Source organism: Chenopodium quinoa, unplaced genomic scaffold (genome assembly GCF_001683475.1).
Source record: "Chenopodium quinoa cultivar QQ74 unplaced genomic scaffold, ASM168347v1, whole genome shotgun sequence".
NCBI lineage: Eukaryota > Viridiplantae > Streptophyta > Magnoliopsida > Caryophyllales > Amaranthaceae > Chenopodium > Chenopodium quinoa.
In genome coordinates this window covers 1,698,235-1,717,983 of record NW_018743920.1, presented here as the reverse complement: position 1 = coordinate 1,717,983, position 19,749 = coordinate 1,698,235, and the positions used below count along the sequence as shown (strand labels likewise).

Below are 19,749 nucleotides of genomic sequence, written 5' to 3'. Positions count from 1 at the left end.
AGATTAGTCTTGGTTGATGTAAAGCAATATTTGAAGGATCATATTTCATCGCATATTTATGCAATATTATTAGTTAGTTTTTCTTATTGACATATTGTCTTCCTTTCAAATGAGTCAAGTTGAAGGGAGGTGACAGTTTATATAGAGTTTTAACTTCTACTAATTTTCACTTCCCCTTATTAAACTTCCTTGTAAAATTATTTGCTCGTGTAAAAAAAAGTTCCAAAACTTGATAAGCTCAATTGTCCAAAGTGTATATGATAGTTATATCAAGAGATTAATGAGGTGGCATACTGGCATGCACAAAATATTGTGCACATCACATATATGACTGACAAATGATAATGCATATGCGCATGTAACCACTTAAATGACCCATAATTAGTCATAAACTTTATCACATAATTTAACAAATGGCATGTGAAATTAATCTTTTTGAAATTATTGTATACTCTGTAATTTTTTTTTTCCACACGATATCATTAAGTATCAATACCAATAAAAAAAAGGGATTTCTAAAAAAAAAAAAAATGAAAAAATTAACACCGTTTAAATAGGGATGCTAATTGGCTATTATTTTGTAAGAGACATGAAAATGCATGGGGAGATTTCAAAAGTAAAAAAAAAAAAAAGAAACAATCCAAAATTAAGGATTATTTGGCATTGTTTTTGGATTTTTGTTTGTTGTTTTTAGTTTTCATTTTTTTTAAAAACAAAAAAGAAAAAACCAAAAACAGTAAATAACACTTTTTTTGCAATGATCCTAAAGTTATTAGTTTTTTTTTTTTTAAAAGAAAAGTTATAATATAAGAATTTGTAAAGAGTAAAAAAAAAAAAAAAAAAAAATCACTCAAGAAAATAAGTAAATAACCATTGTTTAATAAAACATCAAAAATAGGTAAGTGTAAGACGTGTAACCATTACTCCATTTCCTTAAAAAAAAAAAACACATTATTCCATTAGTAAAAATATAGAATTTGATCTAGTAAAAAAAAAAAAATACACTACGTATAAAATTTGATGAAAAATGGTGTAATGAATTGGTCTAGAAAGATTCAATTAGCAAAATTGTACTGAATTTTCCATAATACTTTACTTGGCGATTTCATGACAATTTGCTGCCATGGGGGTTAGTTGGATGAAGCTTGCTTCCAATAATTCTATGCATTCTATCTCTCCCTTGTGCTCAATTGCGCGCACCCTGGAAGATTCATGGGATTACGAGGTTTGTTTTTGTGCATACCAACTGTTTGATAAAATGCCTCAGTGAAGTTGGTTTGGTTTCTGAAGGTATACTCTTCTAAATGGATTTAGTTCGTACATATTCAGTGTGAGTAAATAGATGCTCACATATGTATGATCTGGTACCTTTTATCGGAACGGGTTCTCGAAACATTGTTGATCACACTGACTGTTGTGAGCCAGTGAGTGTAAATGAATTTGATGTGCATTGCGCTATGACTTTGGTTTGTGTGACAACTTAGTTGAATTTATGATATTTCTGGGTTTTTGATTCGTATGATACATTGTAATGAAAAGACGACGAAAGAGAGACAAACATAGAGCATAGGATTGTGTTAGAAGTGCATAACCCATGAAGCATTTTCGAGTTGCTAGGTATTGCTGTTTTATTTTTGCAAGTAAAGCACCAGTAAGACCTTCAGTTACCTGCAGTTGTGGGTGATGCTATAGCAAGTAAAGGAATCTCCCGATGGGCGGTTAGGCCAATGCATTCAGTCATATCTAAAGTCTCACCGTCTGCTCCACCGGGCAGCATCCAGTCGAACTTATGCATGAGGTTTGCTAATACAAGCTCATTATTAGCAATAGCAAATGTGATTCCTGGGCAGATCCTTCTTCCTGATCCGAATGGAATTAATTCGAAGTCTTGCCCTTTGAAGTCTGTAGAAGAATTTATGAACCTCTCAGGATTGAACCTTTCAGGTTCATCCCAGGAAGCGGGATCTCTGTGGATTGCCCAGGCATTGGTTATAACTGTGATACCTGCTGGAATATCGTAACCATTGATTTTGGTGTCATGTATTGATTTTCTTGGAACCAGCAAGGGAATCGGAGGATGTAGGCGAAGGGTCTCCTTGATCACTGCTTTCAAGTACTTCATCTGCTCCAAGTCATCTTCATTCACATATAATTTCTCTCCGGTAATTCCTCTGACTTCTCTTTGTAGATTCCTCATTTTTAAGGGATGCCTTAATAGCTCTGTCATTGCCCATTCTAGGACTGTGTATGTTGTATCAGTACCACCAGAAAATATATCCTGCATCAGTCAATAACTTTACATTAACTGAATTCATAAAATACGCATAATTGTTGTATTGTGCCAATTGATGAAATTTTTTGTATGTTCTTGTATAATAAGCTCAACACTCGATGCATATTGTCTACGTCTATAATCAAATTTTGATTTTAAAGGTGTTATAGATATGTATCATGTTTGTATGTATTTTGAGTGCTTGTCATCCATCAAGGACGCTGCATAGTGTGTGGTAATTTAGTATTGTTTCCTTCATATTTTTATATTGGCAGAAGTTTTTTTTTTTTTTTTTTTTTTTTTTTTTTTTTTTTTTGGGGGGGGGGGGATAATTTTGTTCTGCCTGTAAGTGCATATGTGGTTTATATAAGTTACCTTGTAGATTTTGTGAACCTCAAAAGCCCAGCCTTTTAAAAATAGCTTAGACAGGATATTGCCTTTTAAAAATAGCCCAGCCTTCCATTGGGCAGCATGTTATATGGCTATTCTCATATGTGAAAACTGAACAAGGAGAGATGATGACTATTATAAAACCTTGATACTTGTAGAAAACTAGAAAAGGAAATCACGGATTGAATCACTGCAAACCACTAGCATATCGTGTGCCTACTTGGTCTTTACACTTTAGGGATCCTGGAACTAGAACATTGCTATCCTGCCTTACCTACAGCAGGGTAGTTGATGTTGACTTGGTGATGATTAAAGGGAGTTGAATTTTTTTATCTAGGGACATGATCCAGGGAAAACAGAACAGGAAGATGAAAGAATTAAAGCTTAAAGGATGAAAATAGTAAAAATGAATAAATTAAAATAAGATTGTTACCCTTACCAGTATTAGAGCTTTGATGCTATCTCTGTCAATGGCGAACCCAGCTTTCTTTTCTTTCTGAACATCAAGTAAAACATCTACAAAGTCCTTAGCCATCTCATCATTTTTGCTCTCTTCACCCTTTCTGCTGTGTCCTTGACCATCCTGGTGCTGGTGCTCTTTAACAACCTGCTCAAGAAAGTTATCAAACTCTTTAACAACTTTGTCCACCTTTGCATCCGAGCCATCAAGCCAATTAGTCCAAGCCAAACATGGAATAAAATCTCCAACTCTAAAACGGCCTAGCAACTCTAGAAACTCCCTCAAGAGCTTCATGAAGTTAATATCTTGACCTTTGTTATCACTATATTTCCTTCCAAAGGCCACCCTGCATATCACATCATTTGTTAAAGTCATAAACATCTCACTCAAATTCACCACTGAAGATGATGAGTTCTCAATCTTTTTAATTAGAAGAGCCATCTCTTCTTCCCTAACACGTCGAAAAGATCGCACCCTTGTGTTACTTAAGAGCTGAAGCACACATATACTCTTCATCTGCCTCCAATACTCACCATACTGAGCTGCTGCCACGTCCCTGCCATTGTAGAGAAGCTTGTTACCAAGCTTTGATATTGGCCTATTGCAAAAGGTTGAATCTTGGGTTTTCATGATCTCGTGAGCTGCTTTGGCAGAGGAGACGATAAGGACTGGAGCTTTCCCCAGATTAATCACCATGAGCTCCCCATATCTTTCGGATAGTGATTTGAGAGAGCGGTAGGGGTAAGCTCCTAGCTGATGAAAGTTGCCTATAATCGGAACCCTTGGCGGAGAAGGAGGTAGGCTTTTTCCGAGAGAAGATTTTGTGTGAAGCCATTTGTATAGGAAGAATAAGAACAGAATGAGTGGAGCAATTGTGAATGACTGCAGCCAGATTACCTTCAACTGTTCTATGCTGGGCAGCATCCTTCTATGTGCAGACTGTGATTACTTTTCTTTCTGAATCTGGGCTTTGAAATAAAGGGGTTTTCTTTGTTAGAATATTATTTTAAATGTATTCATTTGACTGACCAATAAAAAAGTCAAGTATGGTTGATATGTTTATTTATTAGATTAGTGAACGTCACAGTGCACAAATTTTTGAGTGCACATGGGACCATGGCAGCAATTTGTTTGCTAATCTTTTGTACGGATGTGTGGATGAAGATTATAGACCGGGGATAGGAGGGTGTATACCTCAATGCTCAAGTGTATATAAAACAAAAAATGATTATATAAATCTTTTACTATTTATACAATTTTCATTACTAGGAGTTGGTGGCAGTGGTTATGTTTTTTGTTTATCTTTAAGGTTAAAAGAAAGGGAATTTATTTTAGTCATAGTTTTGTAAATAAATCATAGTTCTGACTTTAAAGAGTTGCTACTTGAAACAATACTCTTGGAAAAAGATTATGTTTAAATTAATGCCATTTCGGAATGATGTCGATCAAAGAAGGAGAATTATGGAACTCTAATGCTCTAAATCTATTAGTAGTTCTTGTTATCTTACGGAATTATGCTCTGCTTTTGCAAAGCTTGAAGGTGAAATATTTGTTCCATGCTTTACAAAATTATTTGGTTTGCATTTAGTCATCATCCTGGCAATAAAAAACCTAATTTCCAGTCCCATGTCCTTGAAAAACAATCTTTGTTTCAGAATAAGACCATACATGGATTAATAGTTTTTTGGTCGAACCTTACCAAATTTAATCAAAATTCCTATTTCCCCCCCTTAATTTTACTAATGTGGATTCCCGGTGAAAGTTACAACATACTTTACCTGAAAAAAAAAAAAAAAAAAAGAGGATAATTTAGCAAGGATACATAGCATAGATACATTGTAAGGCAACAATTCCATATTATAACTTAATACATGCTTTGATGAATTAATGTCAAGAAAAGCAAGAGCAAGGATTAGGAGTATGAGAATCTGACTACGTAAAACATGTTGTAATCGTAAGATCTCTTCATTGCATAAAAACATGTTCCTATTGTTTGTTGCCCATCTATTTGCTGCCAACAACTCAGGGTATTCATATGCAGGGGTGCAGAGCCTTCAGTTTCCTGCAGATGCAATACAAGATTTTGCTACGGCAAGAAGTGGAGTATTTTTGTGCATATTGATCCCAAAGCTCTCAGTCATGTCCAGGGTTTCAATATCTGCTTCACCAGGCAACATCCAATCAAACTTACGCATGAGATTTGCCAATAAAAGCTGACTGCTTGCCATGGCAAATGATATTCCAGGGCACATCCTTCTGCCAGCTCCGAATGGAATGAACTGGAGGTCATGCCCTCTGAAATCCGTTGAGGAATTCAAGAACCTTTCTGGATTGAACTTTTCAGGTTCATCCCAAGAATCAGGGTCTCTGTGGATTGCCCAACCGTTTATTATAACTCCTGTCCTGGCAGGAATGTTGTAGCCAAATATTTTGGTATCTTGGGTTGATTGTCGGGGTATTAACAAAGGGACCGGAAGATGTAGCCTTAAAGTCTCCTTGACCACTGCTTTCAGATACTTCATATGCTCCAAGTCGTCTTCTTTTACATCTACTACTTCTCCAGTAATTGCCTTCACCTCTTCTTGCAGTTTTTTCATAATTCTAGGATGTCTCAATAGTTCTGTCATTGTCCATTCTAGTAGGGTGGAAGTTGTATCAGTTCCAGCGGAAAACATATCCTGTAAGACAATTACTTTATACAGTTAGGTAAGGTAATAAAGTACTAAAGAGAGAATATAAGGGTGCTAAAGATACTCTTTGTTTGTTTATCACTCTACTCTCTACAATTGGCCTATGTTATTATTGAGATATACACTGTCTTCATAATCAGTGCACACCTTCAGCAGTCACAATCTCGGTTTAGAAAAATTTAAACAAATAGAATATTCACTTTACTGTTGGTAGAGTCCAACCTGTAATCTGATTCTGTTTGTCCTGTAGTTTTAATTTTTGTCATAGGTGACTATTAGGTGTCTTTTGCTGTTATGCCTACACTTTAAACCCAATCTTGTCAAGACTCAAGAGTGATATTCCTTAATTGCAAGATATCGAAGATTGATGAATAGAATATATGAATAGGTTTAACTGACCAAACTATGCTTTTCTAATACTTGGCTCCCTGATAATAGCTAAGGAATTTAATGTTGCTGAGAACCGAGTATATTACATTGGGAAAATTTTGCTGTTGGAGCGACTATACTAGTGAGATGAAGTAGTGACATGTTTACATGTACATTAGAAGTTCCACCAATCTGTTTTATTTAGACGCAAAAAAATGCATATGAGAAATGAAAATGAATTTTAGCAATTAGTAATTTCCGACAATTGAGTAAACACTTACCAATATGAGAGCTTTTATACTGTCTCGGTCTATGGGAAAGTGAGGTGTTTGATCCTTCTGAATATCAAGCAAAACATCGACAATGTCCTTAGCTTTTTCATCACTGTCACCCTTTTCATTTTTCCTGCAATCATCTAAACGATTCTGGTGTTCTTGAACTACTTTTTCAAGAAATTGATCAAATTCTTTGGCAATTTTATCAACTTTTGCATCCCATCCATTAAGTTTATCAATCCAAGCAAGCCAGGGAATCAAATCTCCAACATTAAATTCAGCTAGCAACCTGTTAAACTCTTTCATGACCTTATTAAAGTTGATACCATCTTCCGTTCCAATGTACTTCCTTCCAAAGGCAACCCTGCATATCGTATCATTCGTGAACTCTATAAACATCTCGCTCAAATTCACAGGTGATGATCCTGCTTGTCTTATTTTCTCTATCAGAAGAGCTGTTTCTTCTTCTCTGATACTGCGAAATGACCGAACCCTTCTGTTACTCAAGAGATGGAGCACACATATACTCTTCATCTGCCTCCAGTATTCTCCATAAGGTGCTCCCACAAGATCCTTGTAGTTATACAGAAGCCTCTCTCCTTTCTTCGACATTGGTCTGTTAGCAAAAACAATATCATGGGTTACCATGATCTCACGGGCTGCTCTTGCTGAGGAGATGACGATGGTAGGAGCACTGCCGAGTTGAATCATCATGAGGTCTCCATATTTCTCGGACATCGATCGGAGAGAACGGTGAGGTTGAGTACCTAGCTGATGTATATTGCCTAGAATTGGTAGCTTTGGTGGAGATGGAGGCAGGTTTTTCCTGGAAATAGTTGTTAATTGAAGCCATTTGTAGAGAAATAACAGGAAGAGGATGAATGATACAAGTGTTAAAGGTTGCAAGTAGGTGTACTTTAGTTGATTTTGCAGCAACTGCAGAATTCTGGAATTCATCTTTAAGATTTTGCTGTAGTCTTTGATGATTGATGAATTTTGTGGATATGATGCCCAAGATAGAAGTAACCAAGAGATAACCCCATTAATTATGATTTGTAGGGACTACAGTCTACGACACAATTTAATTTAATTTATATATCTGTTTAGTTAGTTAGCCACAGCCACCTTTCTTTCTTTTTATTTCTTATTTTTTGGCAATAGAAATAGCACTCATCTCCATCCAATTTTTTTGAGATGGTTACTAGTGTACTATACTCACCAATCCAATTAGAGATGTCAAAAACCGACCCAATCCGTTTTATATTTAGATTCTTATAGACACAATAATCTAACATGACTCAAATTCGATAAACACTCGACCTAAATGAACCCAACCAAGTTACCTAAATTGATACCTCTGGATCCAATGTTCAAAAATGCTAAAGAACTAACATAATAAGTTAGAACTAAAGTTCTATTATCAGTAAGACTGTAGCTGTAAAACTTTATAAGAATGGAGAAATGGATTAGAGAGGATAAATCAGCTCTGAAGGGGGTTAATTAAGTGTTGCCTTTTACCAGTGGTATATGAAGTAATAAGCTATAACATTGGGCCTAGCGACTAGCCCACTAAACGATTTTGGTCCAACGAGTTGCATCCAATTAATGTCATGCCACATTGCCACTACTTGAATAATCTCAGCCTAATTAAATTCTATGCAGTAAGTTTATTTTTGTTTTTTATTTAAGGAGATCCTATGCAATAAGTTTTTATGGAGTAGTTTGTCATAACCATATAGTCAGGAGTATTATATTTCGTATGTTATTTTTACAAAATAGAACAATAAAGAATAACATAACTAAGAGATTCAATCATGAAATTCTCCGGTAATTCCTCTGACTTCTCTTTGCAGTTTACTCATTACTAAGGGATGCCTTAACAACTGTCATTGCCCATTCTAGGACTGTGGATGTTGTACGTATCAGTTCCACCAGAAAATATATCCTGTATCAGTCAATAACTTCACATTAACTGAATTCACAGAATACTCATAACTGGTGTATTGTGCCATATGATGAAATTTTATGTTTGTCCTGTATAAATTTTGGCTGAAAAGGTGTTATATACATGTATGAGTGTACTTATATTGCGCATTTGTTACATGCATTTTACCTCTCTCTCCTTTTAACACTCACAAACAAATTTTGCTTAAGAGTCTGTGTCATGCCATTTGTTACACATAATATAAAACTAGGGTAGTATTGTTTTTTGAGACTAATCGTGAACTCCTTGTGAAAGCTATGAAATACTTTACTTGAGAAAAAAAATATATCCGAAGTACAATTTTAAGGATCCTATATAAATCTCTTGATTATTGTCCATACTATCATACAAAGTAATATTCCTATATAATTCTCTTAAAACTCGGCAACTTACGAGGGAGCTATTTGTGTCACTTTTGTGCTATATTCGCTTTAGTCAATGCGCGAAGGGAATTAGAATATTACTATGTGGTAACATAGGTTCTTTTATATGCATGACTTTAACAAAACAAGAGAAACAGCTAAAAGCATACTACGCAAAAAAAAAAAAAAAAAAAAAATGGTGTGCCCGGGCAACACTGATTAGGAAAAATACAAGTTCGGCCCATTGGTGTGCAACTTGGGGCTGGTGCTTGGGCGAACATGATGTTTGAAATAAGCGACTGCTGCTCGTACCAAGGATACAAGTTCGGCCCATTGGTGCCTGTGCAATCGTATCGTATGCATTCATGGTTCGACTAAACAATTGACCACGTACCATATCATCAAAATAACGGTTATTGTAATTAACATGAGAAAAAACTCTACTTCCAACCCATTTGGCCATTTTTTTCATCTCTTCCTTACATACGTAAGTACTTATTGAGTATAAAGTTATACTTAAGAATAACTTGTAAGAAATTACTAACTCTGCCTCACGTACAGAAAGAAATAAATTTGCATTTTTAAGTTGTCCTTTTAAGGCTAAAAGTGTTCCAAATTAAATTAAGGATCATTTAAACATTTACAAGCTAAGCCCTAGTTGCTTGATTTCTAGTGATGAACTAGATTTATTTTAACTGAGTAATTAGTTTTTATAAACTAAAACTCAATATATGGACTGAAATTGAATTTATTGATTAATTAAACCTTATTCTTAAGATTAAGTATACTGTAAATTTTTTATTTAATTACTGATGTTTACTATGTACATACTAAAATTGTTATTTGATGATGAATTAGACTGATTATTACTCAAAAATTGATATTCATTGGACATTAATTCAGAGAGAACAATGCCTTAGCTTAGCTTATTCTTAGGCTAAACAAAACTTGGATCAAAAGTTATGGTTTAAAGAATATAGGTTGACAAGAGCATATTGCAATGAATGGATGAAAATAATCATAATTTATTGACGGATATAGGAGATAAATTATTCATTCATTCAGTCATCTCCACCCTTTTGGGATTTAAGCTTTTGATTACATAAAACACATAGTAATTGATTGATCTCTATTTTGCATTAATTCATGTTTTTTTTTTTTCGTAACACTTGCCAAAAACTCAAAGCCTTCAGTTTCCTGCAGCTGGTATACTAGCTTTTGCTACAACAAAAAGCGGAGTATTCCTGCACATTGTGATCCCAAAGCTCTCACTCATGTCCACGCTCTCACCTTCTGCTTCACCAGGCAACTTCCAGTCGAACTTGTGCATTAGATTTGCTAATAATAGCTGACTGCTTGCCATAGCAAATGATATTCCCGGGCACATCCTTCTACCAGCTCCGAATGGAATGAAGTGCAGGTCATGTCCTCTGAAGTCTGTTGTAGAATTCAAGAACCTTTCTGGATTGAACTTTTCGGGTTCATCCCAAGAAGCAGGATCTCTGTGGATTGCCCAACCGTTTATAATAACTCCTGTTCTTGCAGGAATGTTATAGCCACATATTTCGATATCTTGGGTTGATTGTCGAGGTATTAACAAAGGTACTGAAAGATGTAGCCGTAAAGTCTCCTTGACTACTGCTTTCAGGTACTTCATATGCTCCAAGTCGTCTTCTGTTACATCTACACCATCTCCGGTAATTTCTTTGACCTCTTCTTGCAGTTTTTTCATACTTTTAGGATGCCGCAGTAGTTCTGTCATTGCCCATTCTAATAAGGTGGAAGTTGTATCAGTTCCAGCAATAAACATATCCTGTGTTAGACAATTACATCACATCGTCGTTAAGGTGGTAATATAACGGTATTAAAGATAATCATGTATTCGTATTTCACTCTATACTCTAAAATTGTATATCTACTCTCTTTACAATTAGCGTACAATTTCTACTGTTCTGTTTTATATAGATGTTACAGAAAAATGCTAATGAAGTTTTGCGAAATGAAATAAATATTAACAACTTAGTATTTTACGAATTAATTTAAAAAATCACTTACCAAAATGAGAGCTTTTACACTGTCTCGGTCTATAGGAAAGTGAGCTGTTTGATCCTTCTGAACATCAAGCAGAACATCCACAAAATCCTTTACTTTTTCATCACTGTCACCCTTTTCATCTAAACGATCCTGGTGCTCTTTAACCACCTTTTCGAGGAATCGATCAAACTCTTTGGCAATGTTGTCAACTTTTGCATCCCATCCATTAAGTTTATCAATCCAAGCAAGCCAGGGAATACAATCCCCAACATTGAATTCAGCTAGCAACCTGTTAAACTCCTTCATGATCTTCTTGAAGTTGATACCGCCTTCTGTCCCAATGTACTTCCTTCCAAATGCAACTCTGCATATCAAATCATTCGTGAACTCCACAAACATTTCACTCAAATTCACAGGTGATGACTCTGCTAGTCTGATTTTTTCTATCAGAAAAGCTGTTTCTTCTTCTCTGACAATGCGAAAAGACCGAACCCTTTTGTTGCTTAATAAGTGAAGCACACATATACTCTTCATCTGCCTCCAGTATTCTCCATAAGGTGATCCAACAATATCCTTGTAATTGTACAGAAGCCTCTCTCCTTTCTTCGACATTGGTCTGCTAGCAAAAGCAATATCATGGGTTACCATGATCTCGCGAGCTGCTCTTGCTGAGGAGACGACAATGGTTGGCATACTTCCAAGTTGAATCATCATGAGTTCTCCATATTTCTCGGACATAGATCGGAGAGAACGGTGAGGTTGTGTACCAAGCTGATGTATATTGCCTAGAATTGGTAGCTTTGGCGGAGAAGGTGGCAGGTTTTTCCTAGAAACAGTTGTTAACTGAAGCCATTTGTATAGGAATAACAGGAACAGAATGCATGGTAGAAGTGTTAAGGGTTGCAAGTAGATATATTTCAGTTGTTTCTCCAGAAAATGCAGGAAACTAGAAATCATCTTTGATTAATTAATGATATTTAGGGGATCTGAAGTTATTACTCTTGCTAGGCGGTGTAATAACTAGCTCATATTTCATGATTTCTAGGGACTATGCCACAAGTTTATACTTGTATATTCATTTACTTATCATATTAATTTTTCTTAAGTTAGTCACCGCTTAAATTTTCTTTTTTAATTTTTTTTTTGGCCTATTGAAAGTTGAGACTTCAGAGTGATTTAAGTCACCGATTGTATGGTGATGGGCTGTACCAGTGGGCCTGTAGACTAGCCCAATAAAATATATTGGTCCATCTAGACAATTTCATGTTTCCAATGTTCCAATTGAATTTTTTTCAGCCCAAGATATAAGATATTATTGTTCAACTTGTTAAGAGATTACAGCTAAAATTACCTAGGTAGAGGTAAAATTCTCTACTGATCAGTGATCACCAACTATGCAAGTACTACCTCGATTTCACAATGCTATTAAAAAATATTCCGCTTGTTTATTTCATAAAATTTGTAACATAGGTAGTATTTACTTTATTCTATTTTGGCGATTTTTTTTACTACCTTATCCCACATGCACCTTTTTACGCACAACATAAAATATAATAAGCTACGTAGTAGAAATAAACCCAACACGATACTACATAATTATATTAATAAGACATGGAAAACTATTAGAGATAAAATCATGCAAGACTGATACAACATAATTAATAAAGGTGGTACAACAACACATGGACAATCGTACAGACACACGCACTGTTAGATTATGTAAATAATCTTGTGTATATTAGTTTGTAAATTACTTATGTATCCTTAGCTATTAACCCTAGAATATGCTTGTACATATATTGATGATTAATCAATGAGAAGGCCACGACAAATATTCTCTAAATCTTATATGGTATCACGAGCTTAGGTTAAATTTTTCTCCCTAAGAATTCCTACTGCTCTTCCGCAAACCCTTACTCTCTTCTTCTTCATCTTCTTCTTCCATGGCCGATTCAAGCAAGCTTCGTCCGACTACCATGGTACTCAACATCAAGGCGTGTATCCCTATCACCCTTGACTATGCTGACACTCAATACAACAACTGGTCGACTCTCTTCCAACTTCATTGCCGTGCTAATTTGGTCATTGACCATATTCTTCCTCCACCAGTTGATCCTTCGGCCAAACCATCCGAGCCTACGGATGCCGAGAAAGCTTTTTGGCAAAGACTTGATGATATTGTATCTAATGGATCTATGGGACAATTTCCAATGACTTTCTTAACTCCATTATCAATCCCGATGACAAGGCGGTTGATGCTTGGAAGCGTTTGAAGAAGTTCTTCCACAATAACAAGTCTGCAAGAGCCTTACAACTCGATGCCCAATTCACCAACACCAAGCTTGAACAATTTGAGGGTGTTAAACCCTACTGCACTCGCCTCAAAACCCTTGTTAATAGTTTGAGGAATGTTGGAGACACGGTCTCTGACAATCGAATGGTCCTTCAATTATTGAAAGGTTTATCCGAGGAGTACAAACCCTTTCGTACGTCGGTTAGACATCTCAATCCGCTGCCATCCTTTGATGCTTTGCCCTCGATGCTTGAGTTGGAGGAGCAAAGAAATGCTACAGATCTTCAATCCGAGTCTAATGAGGAGGCATTACTTGTGCAGTCCTCTTCGACTTCCAATAACAACGTTGAGAATTTCCCAAATTCTGGAGGAAATCGTGGGAATAATTCGCAGACTGGTGGCCGAAAAAACAACAAAGTTAAGGGCACCGGAAAAGGGAAGGGTTCCGGTAGTTCAGGCGGTGGTTCAGGCGGCCGGAGCAACCAGTCGCAGCCACAGCAGCAACGTGGTTCACCCACACCAAAGCAGCAGCAGCAGATGCAACCATAGGCAGGGTGGATGCTTCCCCCTCCGTGGGCCTACTGGGGTCAAAACCCATGGTCCACTCCACCATGTCCATACCCGACACAGGCTCCAGGTCCAGCCCAGTGGGCGCCAGCAAGGTCCGGACAGCAGCCAGGGGTTTTAGGGCCTCGACCTTCTCAGGCTTACTTTGTGACCAACCCGTCTTCTACTTCGGGGCATGTTCCGACTAACATAGAGCAAGTTATGCATACCATGTCTCTTTCCGACCCGAACTATTACATGGATAGAGGAGAAACATCACATATGTCGAACTTACATGGTAATTTATCGTCGTATATTCCTTTGATCAGAAATAATAATAATTCTATTATTGTTGGTGATGGTAGCAAAGTTCCAATTCATGGTTATGGTCACAAATCTTTACATCAAAACACACTTCACCTCAAAAATGTCCTACACGTGCCCAAACTTGTTAAAAATCTCAAATCCGTTAGAAAGTTCACTAATGATAATAATGTGTCATTTGAGTTTGATCCGTTTGGGTTTTCTGCAGACGGGGAGAAAAATAGTGAGATGTAATAGCGGTGGTGATCTCTATCCCTTCTTCACCGATCGTCACCTCATTTCCACTTCAAATTCGTCAGCTTTTGCAGTTGTGTCTCCTAGTGTGTGGCATTCCCATTTAGGTCATCCGGGCAATGTGATTCTTAGTTCTTTGCGTAGTAGTAATCTCATAAATTGTAATAAGGCTTCAAAACATGTTTGTCATTCTTGTCCTTTGGGAAAATTAATGAAATTGCCATTTTATGATTCTATGTCTCATACTACTATGCCTTTTGATATTGTTCACAGTGATTTATGGACTTCTCCCGTTCTTAGCTCTCTTGATTATGTTCTTTTTCTTGGCAATTACACGAATTTTCTATGGACTTTTCCTATCTCATCCAAGTCCCAAGTTTACAACTTGTTTCTTCGTGTTCGAACATATATTAAGACTCAATTTGAAAGGGAAGTAAAAGCCTTCCAATGTGACAATGGAACGGAATTTATCAATACTCCATTTCAAAAATTTTGTGAACAAAATGGCATGACTTTCCGCTTCTCTTGTCTATACTCCTCTCCTCAAAATGGCAAAGCTGAAAGAAAGATTAAAACGATCAACAATGTTGTTTGCACTCTTCTTAGTCATGCCTCCATGCCACCTACTTTTTGGCATCATGCCATAGTATTGGCCACATTCCTTCATAACACCCTTCCTACAAAGATTCTAGGCTACAAATCTCCGACTCAAATTCTATATCAAAAGCATCCCGATTATTCTCATCTTAGAGTGTTCGGTTGTCTATGTTACCCCCTCTTCCCCTCCTCTAAAATACACAAGCTTCAATCTCATTCTACTCCTTGTGTTTTTCTTGGTTATCCGTCTAATCATAGGGCTTACTAGTGCTTTGATATATCGAGTCGAAAAATTATAATGGCTAGACATGTTTGGTTTGATGAGTCGGTTTTTCCATTTTCTAAAATTCATACTCCAAATTATCATACTTATGATTTTTTGGGCGATGCCTTAAGCCCCCTTCATCATCCCTTAGTGCGGCAGCAACTCACACCTACCAACGAGCATGAGCAGCTTATTGTTACCTCACCCACACGGGATCCAGTAGGTACTGGAGTGGGGAGGGTACAGCATGCTGCCGCGTCTTCTCAACCCGTAGGTTTCCCAGCGGGCGCTGGGTCGGGCAATGCAAAGCAGCACGCACAGCACACTGCTCCCCACCACGAGCTGAGCAAGGCAGTGCAGCAACATCACGCACCCTCCTCACCTCCTTCTTCTCCTATTGTGGCCTCTCACTCTTCTATTATCTCATTGCAGCCGCATATTTCACCTCCCTTCCATGTTACCGCACCTCAAACTCACCATCCCATGGCTACTCGTAGCAAACACGGAATCGTCAAGCCTAATCCAAAATACCAAAATCGAGCACTTCATACTACTACCTCTATATCGCCTAATCCAAAGAACCCAGTTCATGCCATTCGTGACCATAATTGGAAAATTTCTATGCAGGAAGAATATGATGCTCTCATTGCTAATGGTACTTGGGATTTAGTTCCGAGACCGTCTAATGTCAATGTTATCCGCTCTTTGTGGATTTTTCGGCATAAGACTAATTCTGATGGCTCGTTTGAAAGACATAAGGCTCGTCTTGTTGGTGATGGTAAAACTCAAAGGGAAGGAATTGATTATGATGAAACTTTTAGTCCGGTTGTCAAACCGGCAACCATTCGGGTGGTTCTTAGCATTGCTTTGTCCCGCTCTTGGCCAATTCATCAATTGGATGTTAAAAATGCATTCTTACATGGTAACTTGAATGAAACGGTTTATATGTATCAACCATTGGGCTTCAAGGACCCCGCTCGCTCCAATCATGTATGTTTACTCCGAAAGTCTTTATATGGTCTCAAAACAGGTGCCCAGGGCTTGGTATCAACGATTTGCTGATTTTGTGACTACTATTGGTTTTACTAACAACAAATTTGACAACTCTTTGTTCATTTATCACCATGGTCGTGACATTGCATATTTATTGTTGTATGTTGATGACTTTGTGCTAACAACTTCTATAGAGTCACTTCGTCACCAAATTATCTCCCGGCTCAGTTCTGAATTTGCCATGAAAGATTTAGGCAACCTGAGTTATTTCTTAGGTATTGCAGTGACTCGTGACAAGAGTGGCTTATTTTTGTCTCAGAAAAAGTATGTGAAGGAAATTCTAGAGAAAGCAGGCATGGCTAACTGCAATTCTTCTCCCACTCCAGTTGATTCTAAAGGGAAAATGAGCACAGACTCCGGTGATCTATATGCGGATCCAACCATGTATGGTCGATTGTGTGGTGCCCTGTAATACCTCACCTTCACTCGACCTGATATTTCCTATGCAGTTCAACAAGTTTGCTTATTTATGCATTCTCCCAGAGTTGCTCATATGGATGCTCTGAAACGCATTCTGCATTACATTCAAGGTACAACTGATTTTGGTTTACACTTATATAAATCATCTATCACCTCTATCTTGTCTTACACGGATGCAGATTGGGCCGGATGTCCTGACACTCGTCGTTCCATATCCGGTTACTGTGTTTTTCTTAGTGATAATTTGATTTCATGGTCCTCAAAACGACAACCTACTTTGTCAAAGTCTAGTGCGGAAGCAGAAAACAGAGGAGTTGCTAATGTTGTCTCTGAGTCCTGTTGGATTCGGAATTTATTCCTAGAGCTATATTGTCCGGTCTCTAAAGCTACATTGGTTTATTGTGACAATGTGAGTGCTATATATCTCTCGGGCAACCCTGTTCAACATCAACGAACAAAACACATTGAACTGGACATTCACTTTGTTCGTGAGAAAGTACAACGTGGTGAGGTCCGTGTACTACATGTTCCGTCCTGGTACCAGATTGCAAACATTTTCACTAAAGGTCTACCGAAAGTTTTATTTGATGATTTCAGGGATAGACTCAGCGTTCGCAGTCCTCCCGTTTCGACTGCGGGGTGTGTTAGATTATGTTAATATCTTGTGTATATTAGTTTGTAAATTACTTATGTATCCTTAGCTATTAACCCTAGAATACGCTTGTATATATATTGATGATTAATCAATGAGAAGGCCACGGCATATATTCTCTAAATCTTATACGCACACTTTGGTGATAGTTGTACTACTCGCAGTCTCCCTAGCTACAATGTCAAGAATAGAGATGACTGCTTTCATTTATTTCATGGATACATATATATATATCGATCGATCCGAGGACATAGACATACGTATCTCTAATAAGATCAAGTTCACTCGAGATGACGAAATTGTACACATTGGAATATAGGAGGCATAAGCTTAACGGGAAAGCAGTCATAGGGATCACAACAGCTGTACTGTGAGTACGGGATGCAATATTCGCCCTTCTTTGTACAATTTAAGTGATTTGTATTTTGAGTAAGCTATTAAAGCAAGATGCTTGCGAGAGGATCAGGGAATTGGCGAACACCCGTGATGAGTTGAGGTTTAATTCGTAGCAACCATTAAAAGGGCTACCAAAACCACCATACTCACAACCCTCTTCATCTCCATTTTTCTCACTTTCTTTTTTTATTTGAGTTTCTTGTTTTTCGTTTTATGTAATGGTGTGTGTTTGATAATCAACAAAATTAAAGGATTCTATTTATAGACAGGGGTGGACCTAGCTAGGGTCCTAGACTCCTGATGCCCTACCACCCGCAAAGCGTATTTTTTTTTGAAAAAAAAAAATTAGGTATTTTTTAGTTAAATACTCCATAGAATATAAAGCGTATAATGATATTTTAGCTTACCAACACCAAAGCGGTTAGAACACTAATTTTTCTTTCAAAGGTTATGGGTTCAATTCTCTTATCCAACATCCTTTCTTTTTTTTTTCTATTTTTTTTAAAAAATTTTAAAATTTAATTTTTGTGATTAATGTTCGATCTATTTACCCTATAAAAAAACATTTTTTTGTTGAGGAAAAGTTAGCCGGAATTATTATTGCAAATCAAGTTCCGACAAAGTTAAGATACTTTGGGGGAAAGAGTTCATACATACACGTTCGGAACATTCATTTGTGTCCCATCTAGCTACTAAATGGGCCACAGCATTTCCGGTTCTTTTAACATGAGAAATAGTAAAAAAAAAAAAAAAAAAAAAAAAAAAACCTAAACAAGTTTGATAGCTTCTTAATGTCATCATACAGCAGAAAATTAAATTTGGAGATCTTCCTTTAGTAGCTTGCTTAACATTCTTCACAACTGACAAGGCATCACATTCCACCCATATATCCATGTGCCCAAATCTGTATAAGGTCTGTAAACCATACCTTAAAGCTGCTGCTTCACCCAATTCCGGTGGCCATTCAACGTCCAAATGCTTCACAGCAGCGAGCACTACTTCACCCTTGAAATCCCTTGCCACAATACCAAGCCCCACATACCCATTCCCAGCAATTTTTGCATCGACATTGAGTTTAATCACACCTTCAGGGGGGGGAGCTCAGCCAGAAGGGGAGTTGCAGGGAAGAGAGCCTTGAATACCACTTCGAACCTTCTGATAATACTCTCTATAGTCCTCAACTAGTTGGATAAATCCCCTTGTAATCATTCCCATCTCCAAACTCAACTGTTCATGCACCCATTTGTTTCTCCCAAACCATATAGCCCACACCAATGCTAGGATTTTTCAAACTTCCTTCTTTTCATATCTGTCAGTCCACCACAGTAGCATAGAGGCAAAAGAGTCACACGGAGCATCAAGGATAGCAGCAGACAGCTCATACCCTTCCCAGACCATCCTAACTTCTTCACAATAGTTTCAGCTTCAACACCACACCGAGGACAAAGTGCATCATTAGCAATATGTCTCCTAAACATTTCAGCCTTGATAGCCATGTTTCCTCTGCAGATTTGCCACACAAAATGTGATAGTTTTGGTGGACCATCAAGCCCCCAAACAACACGCCATATCACATTGTCATCAGCATCAATATTTGCACCACCAAGCATGCCTAGCTAATAACCCGACCTGACAGAGTATTCACCATTTTTCGTGCCTTTCCAGTATAGCTCATCTTTTTCCTCAAACACTGAGAGAGGAATTGTGAAATAATTTTGGCGTGCTCATCTTCAACAAGCTCACTTAACAAGGTCAAATCCCATTCTTTGCACTGATGGTTAATTAAGCTAGCCACTGTTAACTCAGCATTAACCTCACTGTTCGGTTTTGGTGATGGGGGAAACGAAAGACCAGGAACCCAATTCATTGACCACACTTTCACTGTTGCACCATTTCCAATGCGCCAACCCAACCCATCCAGTAGTAGCGACTTAGAGCCCCACATGCTTCGCCATGTATAGCTTGGATCAAAACCACGATGAGCTTCTAGGACAGTTGACTTCTTGAAATACCGGGCTTTCAAAACTTCATGCAGCAGTGATGAACATTTATAATGGAGCCGCCAGATTTGTTTGGCCAATAAGGCTTGATTAAACACCCTTAAATCTCTAACTCCCATTCCCCCCCTGTGAT

The 19,749-nt window shown here is 37.5% G+C and overlaps 4 protein-coding genes across 4 annotated transcripts; 1 reads left to right on the top strand and 3 right to left on the bottom strand.

Moving 5' to 3' along the window:
* Positions 1 to 1,471: 1,471 nt before the first annotated feature.
* LOC110687843 (cytochrome P450 71A25-like) lies at positions 1,472 to 4,158 on the bottom strand. The gene is made up of 2 exons (XM_021864488.1): positions 3,102 to 4,158; positions 1,472 to 2,278 (listed from the first exon to the last, which is right to left on the bottom strand). The coding sequence occupies exons 1-2, from the start codon at positions 4,044 to 4,046 to the stop codon at positions 1,661 to 1,663; spliced, it is 1,563 nt and encodes a 520-aa protein (XP_021720180.1). The 5' UTR covers positions 4,047 to 4,158; the 3' UTR covers positions 1,472 to 1,660.
* A 593-nt stretch (positions 4,159 to 4,751) lies between these two features.
* On the bottom strand, positions 4,752 to 7,534 carry LOC110687842 (cytochrome P450 71A3-like). The gene is made up of 2 exons (XM_021864487.1): positions 6,463 to 7,534; positions 4,752 to 5,800 (listed from the first exon to the last, which is right to left on the bottom strand). The coding sequence occupies exons 1-2, from the start codon at positions 7,411 to 7,413 to the stop codon at positions 5,177 to 5,179; spliced, it is 1,575 nt and encodes a 524-aa protein (XP_021720179.1). The 5' UTR covers positions 7,414 to 7,534; the 3' UTR covers positions 4,752 to 5,176.
* Positions 7,535 to 9,838: 2,304 nt separating this feature from the next.
* LOC110687589 (cytochrome P450 71A26-like) lies at positions 9,839 to 12,232 on the bottom strand. Its single transcript, XM_021864233.1, has 2 exons — positions 10,858 to 12,232; positions 9,839 to 10,615 (listed from the first exon to the last, which is right to left on the bottom strand). The coding sequence occupies exons 1-2, from the start codon at positions 11,791 to 11,793 to the stop codon at positions 9,992 to 9,994; spliced, it is 1,560 nt and encodes a 519-aa protein (XP_021719925.1). The 5' UTR covers positions 11,794 to 12,232; the 3' UTR covers positions 9,839 to 9,991.
* Positions 12,233 to 12,812: 580 nt separating this feature from the next.
* LOC110687686 (DEP domain-containing protein DDB_G0279099-like) lies at positions 12,813 to 13,678 on the top strand. Its single transcript, XM_021864311.1, has 2 exons — positions 12,813 to 13,016; positions 13,085 to 13,678. Exons 1-2 carry the CDS (start codon positions 12,813 to 12,815, stop codon positions 13,676 to 13,678), a joined length of 798 nt encoding a protein of 265 aa, XP_021720003.1.
* The last annotated feature ends 6,071 nt before the right edge of the window (positions 13,679 to 19,749 follow it).